The 16,686-nt window shown below is 44.5% G+C and overlaps 1 protein-coding gene across 3 annotated transcripts; it reads right to left on the bottom strand.

Moving 5' to 3' along the window:
* Window positions 1-212: 212 nt before the first annotated feature.
* On the bottom strand, window positions 213-14,751 carry GABPI (zinc finger DHHC-type palmitoyltransferase GABPI). 3 transcript variants are annotated; one of them, XM_037422892.2, is made up of 5 exons: window positions 14,394-14,751; window positions 13,771-14,025; window positions 11,029-11,385; window positions 5,858-6,034; window positions 213-2,486 (listed from the first exon to the last, which is right to left on the bottom strand). In XM_037422892.2, the coding sequence occupies exons 1-5, from the start codon at window positions 14,525-14,527 to the stop codon at window positions 2,294-2,296; spliced, it is 1,116 nt and encodes a 371-aa protein (XP_037278789.1). In that variant the 5' UTR covers window positions 14,528-14,751; the 3' UTR covers window positions 213-2,293. The 3 variants fall into 3 exon arrangements, with proteins under 3 accessions (XP_037278789.1, XP_075748886.1, XP_037278790.1); XM_075892771.1 differs by having other exon boundaries at window positions 14,384-14,750; XM_037422893.2 differs by lacking the exon at window positions 14,394-14,751 and adding an exon at window positions 14,117-14,245.
* Window positions 14,752-16,686: the final 1,935 nt, after the last annotated feature.

Here is a 16,686-nt window from a genome sequence, read left to right as displayed (position 1 = left end):
TGAAAATCGACATTTCAGCTCTCGGAGTGCACTGTATCAATCTAAAGCAATTCATCATTTCACTTTAGTGTCCCTTTAGTTCTACACAACTCTTGTCATGCAGGACTATTCTTTTCTTGTGTGTGTTTTGTGTAATGTTTTTTTTTCTTTGTCCACTCTTGCATTGCTTCAAGATCTGTTAAGGCAGTTATTTTTGGTAATAAAGCAATATGTACTTTTGAAGTAAAGTGTTTATTTCTCTGCATTCTGCAGCACAGAAAGACAAGTACCAAGAATGAAGTACTTGACACAAATGGAACGTTCCACAGTGTATAATACTCGTGAAAAGTTGCAACAGCAGCTTTCTGTAAACACGAAAATCACTAGGAGGAATGGGAGTAAGCAAAAAAGGACATGCCCTTGACTTAGTTATGTACACGCCCATTATAGGCAGCATCATCGTGCTAGGCAACCACAGCCAGTTTTCACAACTTTATCTAAGAACACATACTGAAAGACCATGCAAGATGCATTAAATTTCACATGGGCTATGTGGAGAAACAAAACAGCAATAAGAGATCGATGAAGGAAGCAGTAATTCCTGAGGAAAAGTCTCAAATACTCAAGCAACAGGAGATTCTTTTGAGTCTCCTTAGCTGCTGGCTGCTTGAGTGCCTTTACACTACCTTTGGCAGCTTATTAAAGAGAGCATACTATATCCAAGAACTTGCTTCTGTTTAAAAAGTAGCAAAAAAAACTAAGGACCATCTCCCTGAAGGGAACCCTGATCATCAGCGGTGTGCACGGTGTTGACCCGGTTGAAACTGGCATCGACACGGGTGCTGGAAGATTGGTTTGAAGCGAAACTCTGTGTAGTGTTTACTCGAGTAAACGTTTGTTTGAAACACAATGACACAGGAGGCGGGACACGTTAAACACTCTTGCGCTCGGCTTCCTTGGCTCGCGTCTCGTCGGTGTTATCGGTGTGCTGTCTGTATTTTCGAACACGATCGGTGTTCTTGACTTGCACCTCATCGGTGTCACTGGTCTTCCACTGCCGACGCTTGCGTTCAGCTTCCCTGGCTCTTGCCTAATCCCTATTCACGTGCCATTTGCGAACGTCACAACGCCGGCAACAGCCGGGAAAGATAAGCACACACTAGAGGGAAGCTTGCCGCCATGCCTTCCCGCCCGTCGGCACGATCGTGCGGCAAGCAACGGCGCACTGTCCACATTGTCAGCGCCGCGAAATTCTCAAGGTGCACCCGCCCGTTGGCTTACGGCTTCTTCTCGCTGAGAGATGGAGAGAGGTGGCATGGGTGAGATGATGTCCACGTGAGGAGTGGGCTCGAGCGTTGGGAGCGGTGGAGAGAGTGAAGCGATCGAACGTTGCGAGCGGTGGAGAGAGTGAAGAGAGAGGGATGACACACGGAAAGTGGCAACAGGCTAAGAAGAGAGTGACGTCAACGCGAGCGCACTGCGAGGGAAGGTGTGACCTACTTGGAACCGCCCAACACCTGCGGCCAGGGAAGTGCGGTGCGAACGGAGGGACTGCGTTACACAGGCTAGTAAAAGAGCTGTTTCGCATCTAAAAGCTTGGTATTATTAATGTTAAACATGTCAAAATACTTGCAAACTTACCATTCATTACTGGTTATAGTATTAAAATAATAAACAATGTTCCTCCTTCCTATAGTCCCCACATAGCCTCAACAAACTTCCTAAGCTGAAAATTTCCACACTGCCTTAAACACGCAACATTCATGCAGAGGCATGTATGAATCTGTACTCAAGTGGAGGTAATGCAGTTGTATACCACTACAATACAAAACGTGCCATCTGGACAGCACATAATTGCAAGTGAGCTATGACTAGCCCTTAAGTAAAATGTCTATCTTAACCCTTAATGCCCCAAGAAATGAGCACATGCCACACAGCCTTCATCAGGTTTCAGGGAACGTGGAAGGTAGCAGCACACAAATAAAACTCGCCAGAAGTTGAGACCCCACAGGGTATGCTTCAACGCAGTTGCAAACGTGCCCCGGCATTACTCAGCCATGTTGAGCATGTGCTCGAAGCACTGTATGCTAGACCTTCGTGCAACGGAAGAACGGATCCCCTGCCTAGTCCAACTGTGCGCAGCATCAATGTACAGCCACAAGAATGAGTAACTACACGTTTTTCTAACGGTACCATGGAACGTAATGGAAAATAAATAGTTTTCTGGAAGTGACAGCTGTGATCACAAAAAAAAAAAAAGGATAACACAAGGGACAGTCCTCGTGTGGAGGACACAAGGAACAGTCGTCACAAGCTACCTCCAGCTGGGGCACCAGAATGAGCGGCAGTTGTTGCACACTCCACGGCTGTGGATGCCAATCTTGTGCCGGCGCATCTCGTAGATTGTAGTATTGATGGCGACGAGCCAGAGCTGCTGAAGAAGCATCAGCCCCACGGGGATGGCCACCAGCAGTGCGTACACGGCGGACACGAAACACAGTGATATGCTGCACAGACAGACAACGTGCGAGCGTCGGCACAGCGATTTCCATACAGCCAGTTCCACAAAACAATTGGGACGGCAGGAGCTACCGCCACCTCGTTGGAAAGCTTATTTCATTCTGTTTATTTATTTAAAAGCATTGTGTAGACGCTAAAAAAAAGAAATAGCTCAAATTTAAACAAATGAACCAGAACTATAAAAAAGTGGCCTCACTATGCAAATGTATCAAACCAACTGATTGCTATACGCTGAATGTGGTTGAAACTGAATAGAACATATTGTTATGGGGAAGATTACACGTGTCAATATTCATATCAAGACTTTTATTCACGGAGGAAAGAAAGAATCTACGAGGGAAGTACTAAAGGAAAGGCAGCACTCCATGGGATCACATGGCAACAGCTTGGTGCAGGTGCTGCTTGTGTTGCTGAACTTGGTCTCATTTTAAGCTTCATCACCACCATCACGCTCACCATTATTTAGTATCATCACCGCGAGTATCACCATCATTTATTTTCCGAGCATAGCTTTTCAAGCCTCTCGTCGCTACGGTTAGTACGACGAGGAATTATTATCATAAACTCATCCTCTTTTGTTTTCTTTGCAGTGCACCGCTCATGCATGTACAAGTCTATTCCTTATTAAAAGAAAACAAGCAACTGCAGAAGGTATAAAGATCCTTGTGGCTAAAGAAATGAGCCAAGGAAGCAGCACAGCATTGAACAGGTCGTGCAGAAACTTGGTGTCGATATCTGAAAGGTGTACATACAATGCGTGAATAAAATCGCATTGGGCAATACAATGGAAATGTATTGCAGTGCAAGGCTATCTTCGAAGTTTGACAGTCACATCTCCTCCGTAACAAACACTTTACTTGAACGCCCACCTCAGACCGGAAGTGCATGCCCCCAGAGAGCAGCAGTTTGGCTTTGCAAAGCGGTGCACCTCTTGCAGCTGCCATACGGATGACTTTCTGAGCGTGCAGAGCTCCAATATTGAGATTTATTTGATTTGTGGCTGCACAATTAGGTCCGTTTACTTTAAAGCTGGACGATGAAAGAAACAACCGCATTTTCTTGGTTTGAAAGCTTCGCCAACGAATGCAGCTTAGCCTCTCCATTGCGTCTCCTAACAGAGATGCTGGCAGAAGATTCTACAACGGCGCATAAGAAAAAATGGCGGAAATGCCCAGTGTCGCTGGAACATCAAGCATTATTAATATTCACTATTACCCTATGCTTTATTGCAAGCTTTCTTGATATCTTTCATTCAATCTTCACACTTCTGAGTATACACTTGTGCCCTTGATACTGATGAACACTATTTATATCCCCTTTCAAATGGGGAGGTGAAATGGTCATCCTGCCTGTTTGTTATAATCAGCTTTTATTACACCTACTGCAATCTAGCATTGTTCACTATATTGTTCAGGTCATTTATTCAGTCAATCCTGTGCATTGCAATGTGGCACTGCCATCTGGAGGCGAGGGCACAAAACACTAAAAGATTGCGTCTCAACTACAGAGGAAGAAATATTTAGGAGGTGTCTGCAGGCATCCAGATAATGTCGCATAAAATACGAAAGTAACATGCTTCGACGGAGACATTTCAGTTGGCAGCACCTTGCGGTGCAAACTACGGAAAAAAAAAGGCAACGCTACCAACCGAGCGCATCCGAACGCGCTCCACTTCTCCGCTCTGCGACTGCGGCAGAACGTGAGCAACGCATGCGACCAGTTCCCACAGAAATCGAAACAGCGGCACTCCCCCTTTCTACCGCGAGACGCCGCCAGCGGGATATGGCCCTCCGGCAATGTGACGCTATCTGGTCGCCTCATGAAGCGGAGTTGCACCTCTTAAATGTTTCTTCCTCCGTGGTCTCAACCGACCTGGTTTTACAAATACTGCATTTGTAAACCAGGTAAATACAAAGTCCATCATCTTCATTGTAAATTTTGCAATAGACTACTTGGAGTAAAATTGTGCTAGAGTTCATTGGCAATGGGCATGGTTTAAATGGGCAATACAGTAATGATGTCTGTGTGTGTGTATTTTTTTCTTTTGCATTACCCCTTTAGTTTTTTTTTCCTTCTTTCTCTAACCACTCATCATCATGGATTACATTACATGATACTGACAAGTTTAACCCTTACCCTTTGTATCACCAACCAAGAATAAGCCATGGGAGAGGTGCACAAAATGTATTAACTCCACATTAAAAGTAAACCTGCCATTGCTATGCTCGTGAAACATGATGGAAAAAGAAAGCGAGAGAAAGACTTGTAGTGTAGATGTATCCCGAAGGAGTACGGCCACTAGCGTGGGTCCGGTCTTAGCGAGCTGCAGGGCACGCGTTAACGGTCGCCGTGGCAAGAACACGGTACTGCTTAAGGTTGCAACACTTTATCGTCTCCGGCAACACCAAAAACGCAGTACATAGCCCATTGCAAAAGCACGGCAGGAAAGCAAATGGGCTTATCCACGCCACGGGCGAGAAGTACTACACTGGGGTGCCGCAGCACGTCTCTGTGGTAAAAGTGAGTCACGATGACACCGGGACAAAGGCTCGGTTGCACGAGCGAGGGCAAAGGCACTCGCCTAGGCTGCCGAGAGATACGGGTCGGCGTAGCCTGGTCATGCACTAGGATACTGCGCGGCTCTTCGGCCTAGCGTTCAGACGGTGGGGCGACGAAAGGTAAGCATTTGCCGTGGGCGCAAGGCACTGTTGGTGAAGTCCGAACGAGCCCCAAACAAAGGGAGCTGACAAACGGAAAAGAAGCGTGCTTACCCCTTGTCGTCCCGGAGAGGGGCTCTTCACTCCCGATGCGCGCATGCAAAACGTCCCGAGAGACTTCGCGCACAGCGCCACAGTCGACATCCACTACCGGGTGAGAGGGGTTAATACGTCACTCCCCGCTCCCCCAGCGCGGAAGACCGCGGAGGGGAGGAGTCATGTGAGGACATGAGAACGCAGAAAGAGGCGGCAAAGCCCGCGCAAGGGCGGCGGGCTAACCTCGATTCCCACATCCTACACCTACATGCTGTTGAAGATAAAGCAATGAATTCCCATTCCGAGAGTGAACTTAAAAGCCATTGGTATTGAAATAACATACAAAAAGAGTTCGTTCTATCAGAAAAGCGTGGGAACTCTCAGAGTATGCAAGGGCATTAAGCTTCGAGACCACTTTTGGCAAACTTTTGTTTGCTCAGCTGACTGGCAGTGAACTTTTGCAAACTCTAAGGTGCTGTCAGTGCTGCATGAATTTGAAGCTAGAAAATGAACAAAGCTTTCTTTTCTAGTGCCGAGAAGGGGAAATATGCGGGGGGGGGGTCAGTCGTCCTGCAAGCGTGCAGCCACCGAAAAAGTGTACTCACTGAATGTCCTCGTACACCTCGAAGCAGTTGTCTGGAATAAGGAAGGTGTCCCAAAGCATCTTCGGCCGGCAGACAGTGGTCAGGGTGAGGTTCGCACCGTACACCAGAGACACCAGCAAACAAACCAGGCCAAGGATGAAAGCTCGATGGTTCTTCTCACCAATGCAGGCATCCAACCTGGTGCAATCAGATTGAAGAGCAATGTGGTCAATGTAACCCAGAGCTTACACACCAGAAATGGTTCCCGATCACTTCCCGAAACAGAGTATTCAACCAGTGCCTTATAATCTAAACAACAAAGCAACAAGCACTGTTGGTGCTTATTCAAACAGAGAAGTGGTGCTAAACAGTCTTTATATGGAAGACCCTAGCAGCAGTAATCCATTGAGGTTTCGCAGCAACAGAAAAAAAGGAAAAAAGCTAAAATCTATTTAGGCCACTGCACGGTTTGAGAACCACGAGAAAACAAGTACTCATTCTTTACCTTAAAAAAAGAGCACTGACAAGGGCACAGTCATGCGCCAGTCACACCAGTCATGCGCCAATCCACTTCGACTGTAAAAGCAAGCGGCTTCAGCATGTTTCATTCTGTTTAAAGCTCCTTAGTGTGTTTCTTCTTATGCCTTGTTAACGTTAGCGAGTCAGTTAAAACACAATTTTATAAATAGCAGATGAAAACAGTTTACATAGGCTTAATAAAGCTTAGCATAGTGAGCTGTATGTTTCCCCAGGCATTAAAAGAAAGGCGACAAAAACTTTGTGAATCTCTGTTTCTAGCTCTTAATCAGCCGCTACTGACTCATTAATAATGGGAATGAAATATTGGCCCCAGCGGGACACAAATGCACGTTTCTGGCTCCCGGGACTAGGACGGCCAGCATTTCGGATATTGCCAAAAAGCGTACCGCAGTCTACAGTGCGTCGCAGTTATGTTTCGTTATTAACTGCAAAATAACTTTTAGACTACCTCAAAGCCTTAAAAGGTTTTTCATTTTGGGGATAAGAGTTGAAAGACAAGCAAATCTAAGCAATTCTTTTTCAAAATGAATATCCGAGTGCAAGCGAAAAGAAAAACTTGAAATATTTAGGCTGCAAAGTAGAGTATATTCTGCCAGAGAGACAGCCGTGCATGGGCGGTACAAGCTGCATAGACAGTGAGGATGAAGAAGTTTAACTTTCATCGACTCAGGTGACTAACAAAACAATGGCACTGGATCAACAAGTATCTCAACAAAATAGAAAAATAAAAAAACAAATAAGATAAAAACAAAACCGGAAAGATCAACTGCTTTAAAGCTTTTCATGCATCATGACAGCTTTTGAAGTTCAGCACATGGTGTCCTTTTTGAAAGCTCCCCATTCCCAACTGCGACAAATGTGGCAGTAATAAAACCCTTCTAAAATTTACAAGTCCGGTTGCAAGTTTTTTTTCCCAAGTATTGTTTTGAATCAAAACTGTCTAAAAATATTACTTTTCAATGCATTCGCTGCACATGCTGTATGTGGGAAACAAATGGTTAAGGCTCGTTCCATGCGTTAGCCACCCAGCCGCAATGCAGGTGCCGGGTCACCAGCCGCACCCCAAGGGGACAAAATGGACAAATCGGCAGCGCTATTTTACCCTGCGTTTGGGTGCGGCAGGTGTGCCGGCATGCGCAATGCAGGTGGGCGGCTAGCCCATGAAACAGCCCTAACCGATTTATCACAACAAGGCCACGACGGAACAGCTTATCTTTCTTAACGGGATCATGAAGCACCTCTCGGACTTGTTGAAAAAACGCATCCTGCAGAAAGCAGACATGGCTATGAACTGCTCGGCCAAATATTGAAGCCGTGCGCACTGCGTAAAGGTTACAAGCAGAGCGCGAAGTTGCTGTTTCTTCAGAAGCCCTCTTTTCAAAAAGAGGCCGGACTCACTCTCGTCCGTGGGCGGGCGGTATGAGAGGTTGTTTCTTTTCTCTGTCATCGGATGTCACATTTCTGTCACCTGATGTCGCAAAAGATTACTGGCCAAAAGTAGACATAAATCAAAAATGTGCTGTTTGAATCAGATGTGGATGTTCCAATTGGCACTGTGTATAACAGTTGTTGTAGTTAAATGAACAGACTGAAATATAAAAAAGCTTGGGGTTTTTCAAAAAGATGACTCACTTTTGGCAGAGTGGTAAGCGTCTTACATTAAGGCTACAGACGCTTCACCGTCTCACATCCCAAATGCATGCTGTGCATTCTGCGCACAATGCACATGTGAAAACCGGAAGCATTTTGCCAGAATGAAGCAGCAAGATCAATGAACAATTCAAGCACTTCAATCTAAGTTCAGGCGGTATGAGACGTTTCTTTTCTCTTTGTGTGCAGCCATGCACACATCACTAGGCTTCAGATAACTATTACAGTTTTTTTTTAGACTACGGGCACGAGTGATCATGTAAAGAATGGCTCCATGAGGAAGGGGAATTTCGACAATGGCTTCTCCCCTGAAGTGACCCGTATCGTCTCATTGTTGACCCAGTAGGCAGCATATGTAACAGAAGGCCTTTTTGATAGACTTGACTTTAGCAATGATTGAAGACTGCATTTTAACTTCGCTGTGGCGGCATCTGAAGATGTGCTACAAAAGGAATACAAAAAACAAGGTTTGCTAATGGCGGCCCAATTGAACCACGACGGGCCTGCTGCCAAAGAAAATTGGAGAGCTTGTTAAGACATCACTCGTTAACATGTGCATGAATGAATCTGTAGCCAGCGGTCTGATTAGTCAATATCCTTCAGCTTGCAGGAAGAACCCTAACTGAATGTACTTAAGCCTTTGTGTAGATTCACCTATATTTTTGACATTGCAATAAAAAAAAAAACTAGCTATGGTATATTGATATAAACTACAATGAAATAGTAAGAAACAAACTTCATCAAAATCAACCTTGCAGTTTGATTTTAAAAAAAGTGAGACATATATGTCCCACTGACTCATGAGAATGTTTTCAAAAAGTGGGAAAACACTCTTCTTATGAGGGAATCGTCTTGCGACTGAATCAACTGATATTTGGGATGAAATGGCCAAACCAAGAGGCACAGCGTATCACTTCTTACATTGCAAAGAGGAAAAGTTGTGCGCACAAGTGGTCTGTTCCTGTAAAGCTTACTTCACCACGTGCATAAACCACCTTTTTAATCCATTTCGCTGTCGAAACTGTCTAGTGCAAATGTCGTCCCTGAACATGTGCCTACTTTTCAAGAGATATAGGATATCCAGTAAAATAGTTCCACGCAGCCATATCCTCGATAGCACTGTGGAATGAGAGGGACAATTTCGCAGAAAATTGCTCGGATGCATTTATAGGCCCAGTTATAACACAAATTTACAAAAACATGTGATGTCTGGAAGCTAAAATCACCTCCCTCAAAAACCAGAAAAGAGGAAATTATCCAAAATTTCGGCCGGTCGATCCTACCTCAAAACAACAATTCAGAAGCTGCCATAAATAAACTGACTGAAATTCAAAGCCATTGTAGCACTACATCCACCCTCCTAAAGTGTGGTAAAGAAATTTTCTTCAACATTACGATGACTTAGGTATGATATGAATGATTCAACCTCGTGCTATTTAAATGAGTGACCTGGGAGATATTTTTTTTTCTGCAGATGAAAAAAACAAAAAAACGTTTGTGTCCCAATGCCGCACAAAAGGTTAAACAAGACAGTGTAGTCATTGTGTGTAGAAGGCGCGAGCATTGTGAAACATGACTGTTGTACATTTTTCTCCTTTCTCGCTCTTTCATGCAGTTTGTCCATGAAAGGCAGAGTGGCAGAGACAGTGCAAAGAGGTTGTCCGTACATCAAATTCGAACCAGCCCAGCTGCTGGGCTGTTGTGATTTGCAATGCAATATTAGAAAAGTGACCAAGGGACAAAAAATTGGCTTACAGCTCTTCACGAATGTTCTGGTCACATTAGCAGCATACTTTCAGCTCTGCTGAGTTAATGTATTTCCTTCTATAAGTATATAACTGGCTATACCAGCTTGGAAAATTCTGCTTTAGAGAGGAATAAGGAGGAAGATAGAACTTAACATAAATCTAACTGCTCACAACTTAAGGGTCTGGCTTGGGCCAACATATACATTTGTCACACTTACGTGGCAAGTCCAGAACACACTTTCCATTTCTATGCATAATCACTGTGAGGAGCTGATTCTTGTGTTGTATAGCTGGTGAAGGCATGAGCAACATGTGTGAAATGCCCTGTTTGAATGTTTCCATTAGCTTTCTTTGCTTCTCTCCTTCCCAAAGACAACAACTACTATAGTCAACTCATCCTGTGTGAGCCTACACAACTGCTGGATATGGTAGACTAATTGAAACTCTGATAATTTAAATTATTGGTTAATCAATTCAAGTCTTAAATTCTTAGTTAGCCTGCTATGTTCTCAATGTATTCCGAAGCTTCTTAATTCAAAATGCCCCAAAGTACAAATTTGATTCACTGAAATTTTTTGCCTGTCCATGCCTAGGAATATTGGTTGTATTTGTTGCTCTCAACTAAATATTTGTTTTTATATCACATACAGTTGCAAATACGTGACTTGCCCGCTTACAAAGGTACTAAGCTGCATTCACCAACAATAACCTCTCAACTGGGGAAGAAAAAAAAGTAAAAACAAGTCGGCGTGGCCTTGGTTTATGGAGTTCCGAACAGATCCTAAGTTACTTTTGCTGCAGTACACTCCGTGACATAAAAGAAAAAAACCTTCCAAAAAATGGGAAAGCTAGAAGTTTAGGATGTGTACACAACGCATTTTGCCCCATTATTACACAGTCCTGCATGTGTCCTATAATAATGCACACCAATGTTATTGCTTATGTCTAAACACTTCACGAGCAACTGTGCAAATCTGCCTATGATAATGCTGCAGCACTGAGAAGCTATAGATATAACAACACTGATTGATGGGTTGCCTTCAATTGAATTATGAGAATGATAATTCGAACTTCGGATAATTCAAACAAAATCCCGAAGTCTCCTCGAGCTTGAATTAGCATCAAGAGTATACTATAGATGCAGTTCATAATGCCAATGTTGCTTACCACACAATCTTTTTACCCCACAAAGCAAGCAGTGAGAAACTGACCAGCCAAAAAGAAAGAAAAACAAAAGAGAATCACTTGGCTCACCAGACGCAGTGGTGATCCCTCTTCAGGAAGCAGCGGCCACAAAGATGGCAATGGCTGCAGCGCGGTGGCTGCACCACTTGGCACACAGAGCACTTGGAATCCTCGGTCTCCGGGTAGGGCACACTGACACTGCACGCTGTCGCTTCGACCGTCTTGCCCACCGGTTCCATATTGACACTCGGAGCCAGGATGTCAGGTGGGCAGTTGTGCACTTTGTAAGCACACAGGCAGGTCAAGGCGACTGCCAGCATGAGTACAGTGTTTTCGGAGAAGAGAATTTCCAGGTAGGGCACCACTTCGAGCTGGAACACTCCAAGCAGCACCACGAGGGACGACACAGTCCACGACAGGAAGAACCTGTCAATGGGAGATAAACAGGGAGTCATGAAGGCAAGCACACACGATGTTTTTTTGGACTCGGACTTCCCTATAGTCGGAGCCAAAGAGGGCACGAGCACTGCAAGAATACTGAACTTCTTCACTAAGGCACAATCTAAGAGTACACTACATTTCGCGAAGGCAAAAATTTACTCCCCACTCTTTAATTCTACGTAGTGCACCCACCAGACTCATTGCTAGAAAACCTGGTTCTTTGCAATAACAGCCCACAAACATACCTTTCTCAAAGGTATATATATTTTGTGCTTGTTTGCCTGCACTGGTCATACATGGCTGCTTTCCACAAGTTCACCACGCACATCTCCTACTTTTTCAGAAACTTGTGGAAAGTTGACATACATAAAAGTAGTCCTGGGTCCATTCCTGCATTCATACATTGTACTACACCTGATTCGCTATTCTAGAAAGACATTTAAGAGTAGAAAATATAACGTTCAGATTCTTGAATCCTCTGTGACATTAGGGTAAGAGTCGCACATTCCAAAGCAGCGCGTCGATTTCCCTTTCATTTACAAACAAACGCATAATCTGGCAGCATGCAGAAAAGAACAATGACAACAGTGGGCGTGACCCACAACGTTGCCACCTTTTCCATGTTTCATGGCAGCAAAGCCAGCCCCATGCGTACAGAAGTTACAGGTTTGTCATCACCTAGGCTGCTTTCTATGCAATTAAACCCTGCACTTGGACTGTAAGAAAAATAAAGATTTGGTAAGATTAAGTACCCATCAATGCATACAGACAGATGATTGAGAAATAGAGCACAGCAATAGTTTGTGTAATTATAGGTACACCAGGCTGTTACTCTTTCTTCTCATTTCTCAACAGTGCTTGGAACAAAGGTGTCATAAAGATTATTTTATGCTATATATAGTCCTTAAGTAGGCCACCCTGCAATTATAATGTGCATGGAACAATGGGTTTGTAAAGATTGTTATGCTCTGTATGGCTGTTAAGCAGGCCACCTTACAACCATGAAGGCCATGACACAAACTTACACACAGGCCTCAAGCCACCATCAATGTGCATTGGTTGCTTTCCACTTGCACAACCTTGGGCCTTAATAAAGTACACCTCATAGCACTAACCCCTAAAAAAGGTATAATGCCCCTGAAGGTTTCCTGGTATATAAAAACCAGAAGTAATGGCTCTCTAGTGACCACTATGCAATGATCTGAACAAGTTCACACCAAACCTGTTATGTCCTACACTGATTCGCTAAATTCAAACAGCTCAAGAGCCCACACCACTGCTGCTATAGGAAGCTCTATACTTCTATAAGCGATGCCTATGACTTGTATGTTGGAAGCATGACTGTTGCTTGCACAACCTGAATGTTCAGGATCTTGTAAACAGGCTTCTTTTCATGATACTTTGCACACTGTTAGCCCGCGAAAAACTATTACACAACTGCCCCCGACAAAGGTGATATAGACTGATGGAAGGGCTTGGTATTTACAATAGAAATGATGAGCAGGTTTTGCGATGAACTGCGGTGCTGTAGCATCATATGTGCACTAACCGGGAACATAATGCGAGCTATTTCATGTAGCTAAAGGTCAGTTTTGATAGATGTATTCAAGCTGCTGGTTCACTTGAGCAGTTTGACTAATAGTTTGTCATGACAAGGTTATATTAATGGGAGACACGTTTGTTAGTTTTACGTGCATCCCTTACCGCCATAATTGTTCCGAGCTAAGATCAATAACCAGGGAAACAAAAACCAACAAAGTAGACAAATTAAAAACAAACAAGTGAACAATACCAAGCAAATTTTACTGAGTTATGCAGCCAGCACATTAAAAAAAAAACAGCTCATTTTTTTATTATTTGTTCTCAACCAACTTCTTCGAATACATCATTTCAAAAAAAGCTGCAGGAACTTTTTTTTTTTTGTAGCAGCGGTAGCGATTGATTTGTGGTGGGGCTGAATTAGCTGCCACAGCATGGGGGGGGGGGGGGGGGGGGGTAAGCAAACATCACGGTGACATGTCCATAGTATTTATTAGGCGCAGTACCTCATTGCTGCATGAACTCAAATTGCGATTTCATCAAAGTTCACGCACGACACCGGCACTCAATCTTTAAAAGCGACCTGATACGACGTGTAACATTTAATTACACTAATGTACAAATGTGCGTTGCAGGCTTTTTTTTTTTTTTTTGTCCACGGAGGTATGCCTTTGTCAAGATCTTATCGCCGAACATTAAATTCATTTCCCATGATCAGTTTCATGCGGCGCTTAGTCTCACAAATTAACCTGCCACAAGGCGGGAAAGCGTGCCATAAGGAGGCAACGTTTCATGAACCGTGCGCTCTACCGCACCACAAAAGCTACGCACCTTGTTCTCGTTCTGGTTCTGGAACAGCGCCGGTGTATGAAGAACAGAGCAAACGGCAGCGCCGAAAAGGTGATCATGAGCATTGTCCAGCTATGGCAGGCCAGTAAAAGTACTGACGGTAGGATGACGATTGGCGAGATGACATCAGTCTCCAGGCGCTTGGCCCCGCCGAGCCAAGGCACCCGAATCCGGTCCATCACCGTGTCTTTGACGAGCGACCAGTGAGGTGCGGGCACCCGACGGCACGTAAGGAGCCTGCGGCAAGCGAGAATAAAAGGTAGATGAGACCGCGATCACGACACTACGCAGCGTCGAAAACGATTAGGAAAATTTTATTGACGCCCACATCACGTTCAGCGCATTCGAATGTTTCCGCTTAGCGCCAACACCAGCCCTCCGAGAACTCGAGGAAAGACGGGAAAAAAAAAAAAAAAAGAGGAGAGAAACACCGGCAAACAATAACAAAGGCAAGAACACGTTTCCTCCTAAGAACCAACTGCCAGTTACTTTACAACCAAATCACCTCTTTGAGTGGACGGGTGCGAGCGACCGGAATGCGATAAATCCCACGAGATATCACAGTCATCGATAAGCCCGAACAATATTGCATTACCGGCACTCGCCTGTCAAATGCGATATCCAAGGCCTCGCAGTCGCAGAGACATGCCAGAATGTGCGATCGCTCGCCTACTTTGGAGATGTACTCGCAGCAACAAAGAGGGTCGTCATCGCGCATCACACCACGACCAGTTTTCATAGCAGCGCTGTCATTACTTGATTTTCGTCGCTAAGGGCACTTGCGGAATAACACACTTGATGCGGCACTGAAACGTGAGGCAGCCGAGTACGCTGGACATTTGCAGACAGCGGGTGAGGGCAATGCAGTCTTGCAAGGTGCGAGAACGAAGTGTCGTCACCGCATTGAAAGGAAGGGAGCGCCGCAAGTCACAAACAAAACAAAACAGACCACATCCTCGCGCACGGCGCAAAAAGAGGAGGCGCTGCTGGCGCTGGTGCAACATGCGCGACTGCTGGAGTGATAACTACGCCTCAAAAGTGAAGACACGTTTCACCAAAAGATGGCGGCAATAAGAAACCAAGGGGGTTATATACTACAAGCTTTTTGAGAAAAATACATAGGCGTTCAGCGACAAACAAGGAATGTTCTTCTATGCACGCCCGACGATATTTATGAGGCACCACAAAGGAAGAACGTTTTTTTTTTGTTCAGATACTGAAGATGATGATGATGGAAACTCGTATGGATGGCGCTCACCAATAAAGGAGGGTGAACTAAAGACCAGGCGGCAGGATGCCTAAAGTAAAAATCTGTGAAACTAAAACCAAACTGGGAATTTAGTTTAAAAATAAAACATTGAATGAATGAAAATGCTTACTGAGCAAGTGGTCAGATCATATAGTTTCATACAATAATTGTATGAAACTCTATGGGTTAGACCATCTAAACTTCGTGACAGAAATAATGACAGATTTCAAACCTAGAATATGAATATATAAAAATCGACTGACATGGACATATTTTTGTTGCTTTGATGTATTCGGTCACAGTAGAGCAGACATCCAAGTTGATTGATATGTGGGGTTTAACGTCCCAAAACCACTGTCTGATTATGAGAGACGCCGTAGTGGAGGGCTCCGGAAATTTAGACCACCTGGGGTTCTTTAACGTGCACCCAAATCTGAGCACACGGGCCTACAACATTTCCGCCTCCATCGGAAATGCAGCCGCCGCAGCCGGGATTCGATCCCGCGACCTGCGGGTCAGCAGCCGAGTACCTAAGCCACTAGACTACCGCGGCGGGGCACATCCAAATTGTTGCAGTAAACTAATGAAGAGCTACGAAATTATAAAATTTCTGGAACATTTTCTGCTGATCCTAACTTTTGAAATCAGGAGTCTAAGACTCTCTTTGACTAATGAGAATAGCGACAACAGAATAAAAAGAAAAAATAAATGTTTCATTGTTCAATTTTGTAGCAAAACATGCACAACGGGGACACCTTGAGTCCAGTTTTATTTAAGAAATAATTTGGCTGCCTAATTATACAGCGTAATCTGGCGTAATGAACTTCAAACTGCAAGATACACACCACTGTTTATTCCAGCAATGTCTGTGATGCGCGAAATTCTTAAATTTATCCAATGATAATTTACCTGTTTCACTCTGCAAACAAATCCTTTCCGATATTGCTATCGCGTAAGCCGTATCTGGTAAAACGGAGTGAGGGGTCCACTCGGGGATACCTGCGTAGTCCTCCATTTCCTTCAAACAAAATCTGCGGTGGCCTGGTACCCAGAGCAACTGCAGGTTTTGTAAATGTTTCGGTATTAGATCACTGAACGTATTCATTCTGTCCCATTCTGCTATAACGAAGTCCACTACAGCGAATTTTCCGCCACAACGAATTATTCTCGATTCCCCATAAGGTGCCCATATGATTCAACGTGAACAATCTCTCGTCACAACGAATACTTTTTCCTGGATACTTCCCCAACAACGAAGTTTTTACGAGTTCTACAGCATAAGGAAAAAGAGCTTGCTTATTAATGCCGGCGGACTTTATACACGTACAGGCCACGGCCAAATCGCTTCGGCCATGTTTATGAAGTCGCATTCAAAACAAAATTACCATACGCCATCACTAGCTCTTCGATCGTGAATGACAACCACAGGCGTTATGAAGGCGCACACGTGGTCAGCGCGCACTAGTCAGAGGTACTTTCAGCACTAGTTTTCAGTTGGCCTCTAGCGAAGCTTTGGCAGGCTCGTTCGCGGCTCTGCGCTCCCGGCACGCTCTAAGGGTCGTCTGAATATCACATTTTCTTGTGTGTAAACCGCCCCTGCATATAACCGCGGGAGAAAAAAAAAAAGTACCAGTGTATTGACGCAAGGT

The sequence above is a fragment of the Rhipicephalus microplus genome, chromosome 4 (assembly GCF_043290135.1).
Source record: "Rhipicephalus microplus isolate Deutch F79 chromosome 4, USDA_Rmic, whole genome shotgun sequence".
NCBI lineage: Eukaryota > Metazoa > Arthropoda > Arachnida > Ixodida > Ixodidae > Rhipicephalus > Rhipicephalus microplus.
This window is presented reverse-complemented; position numbering and strand designations above follow the sequence as displayed.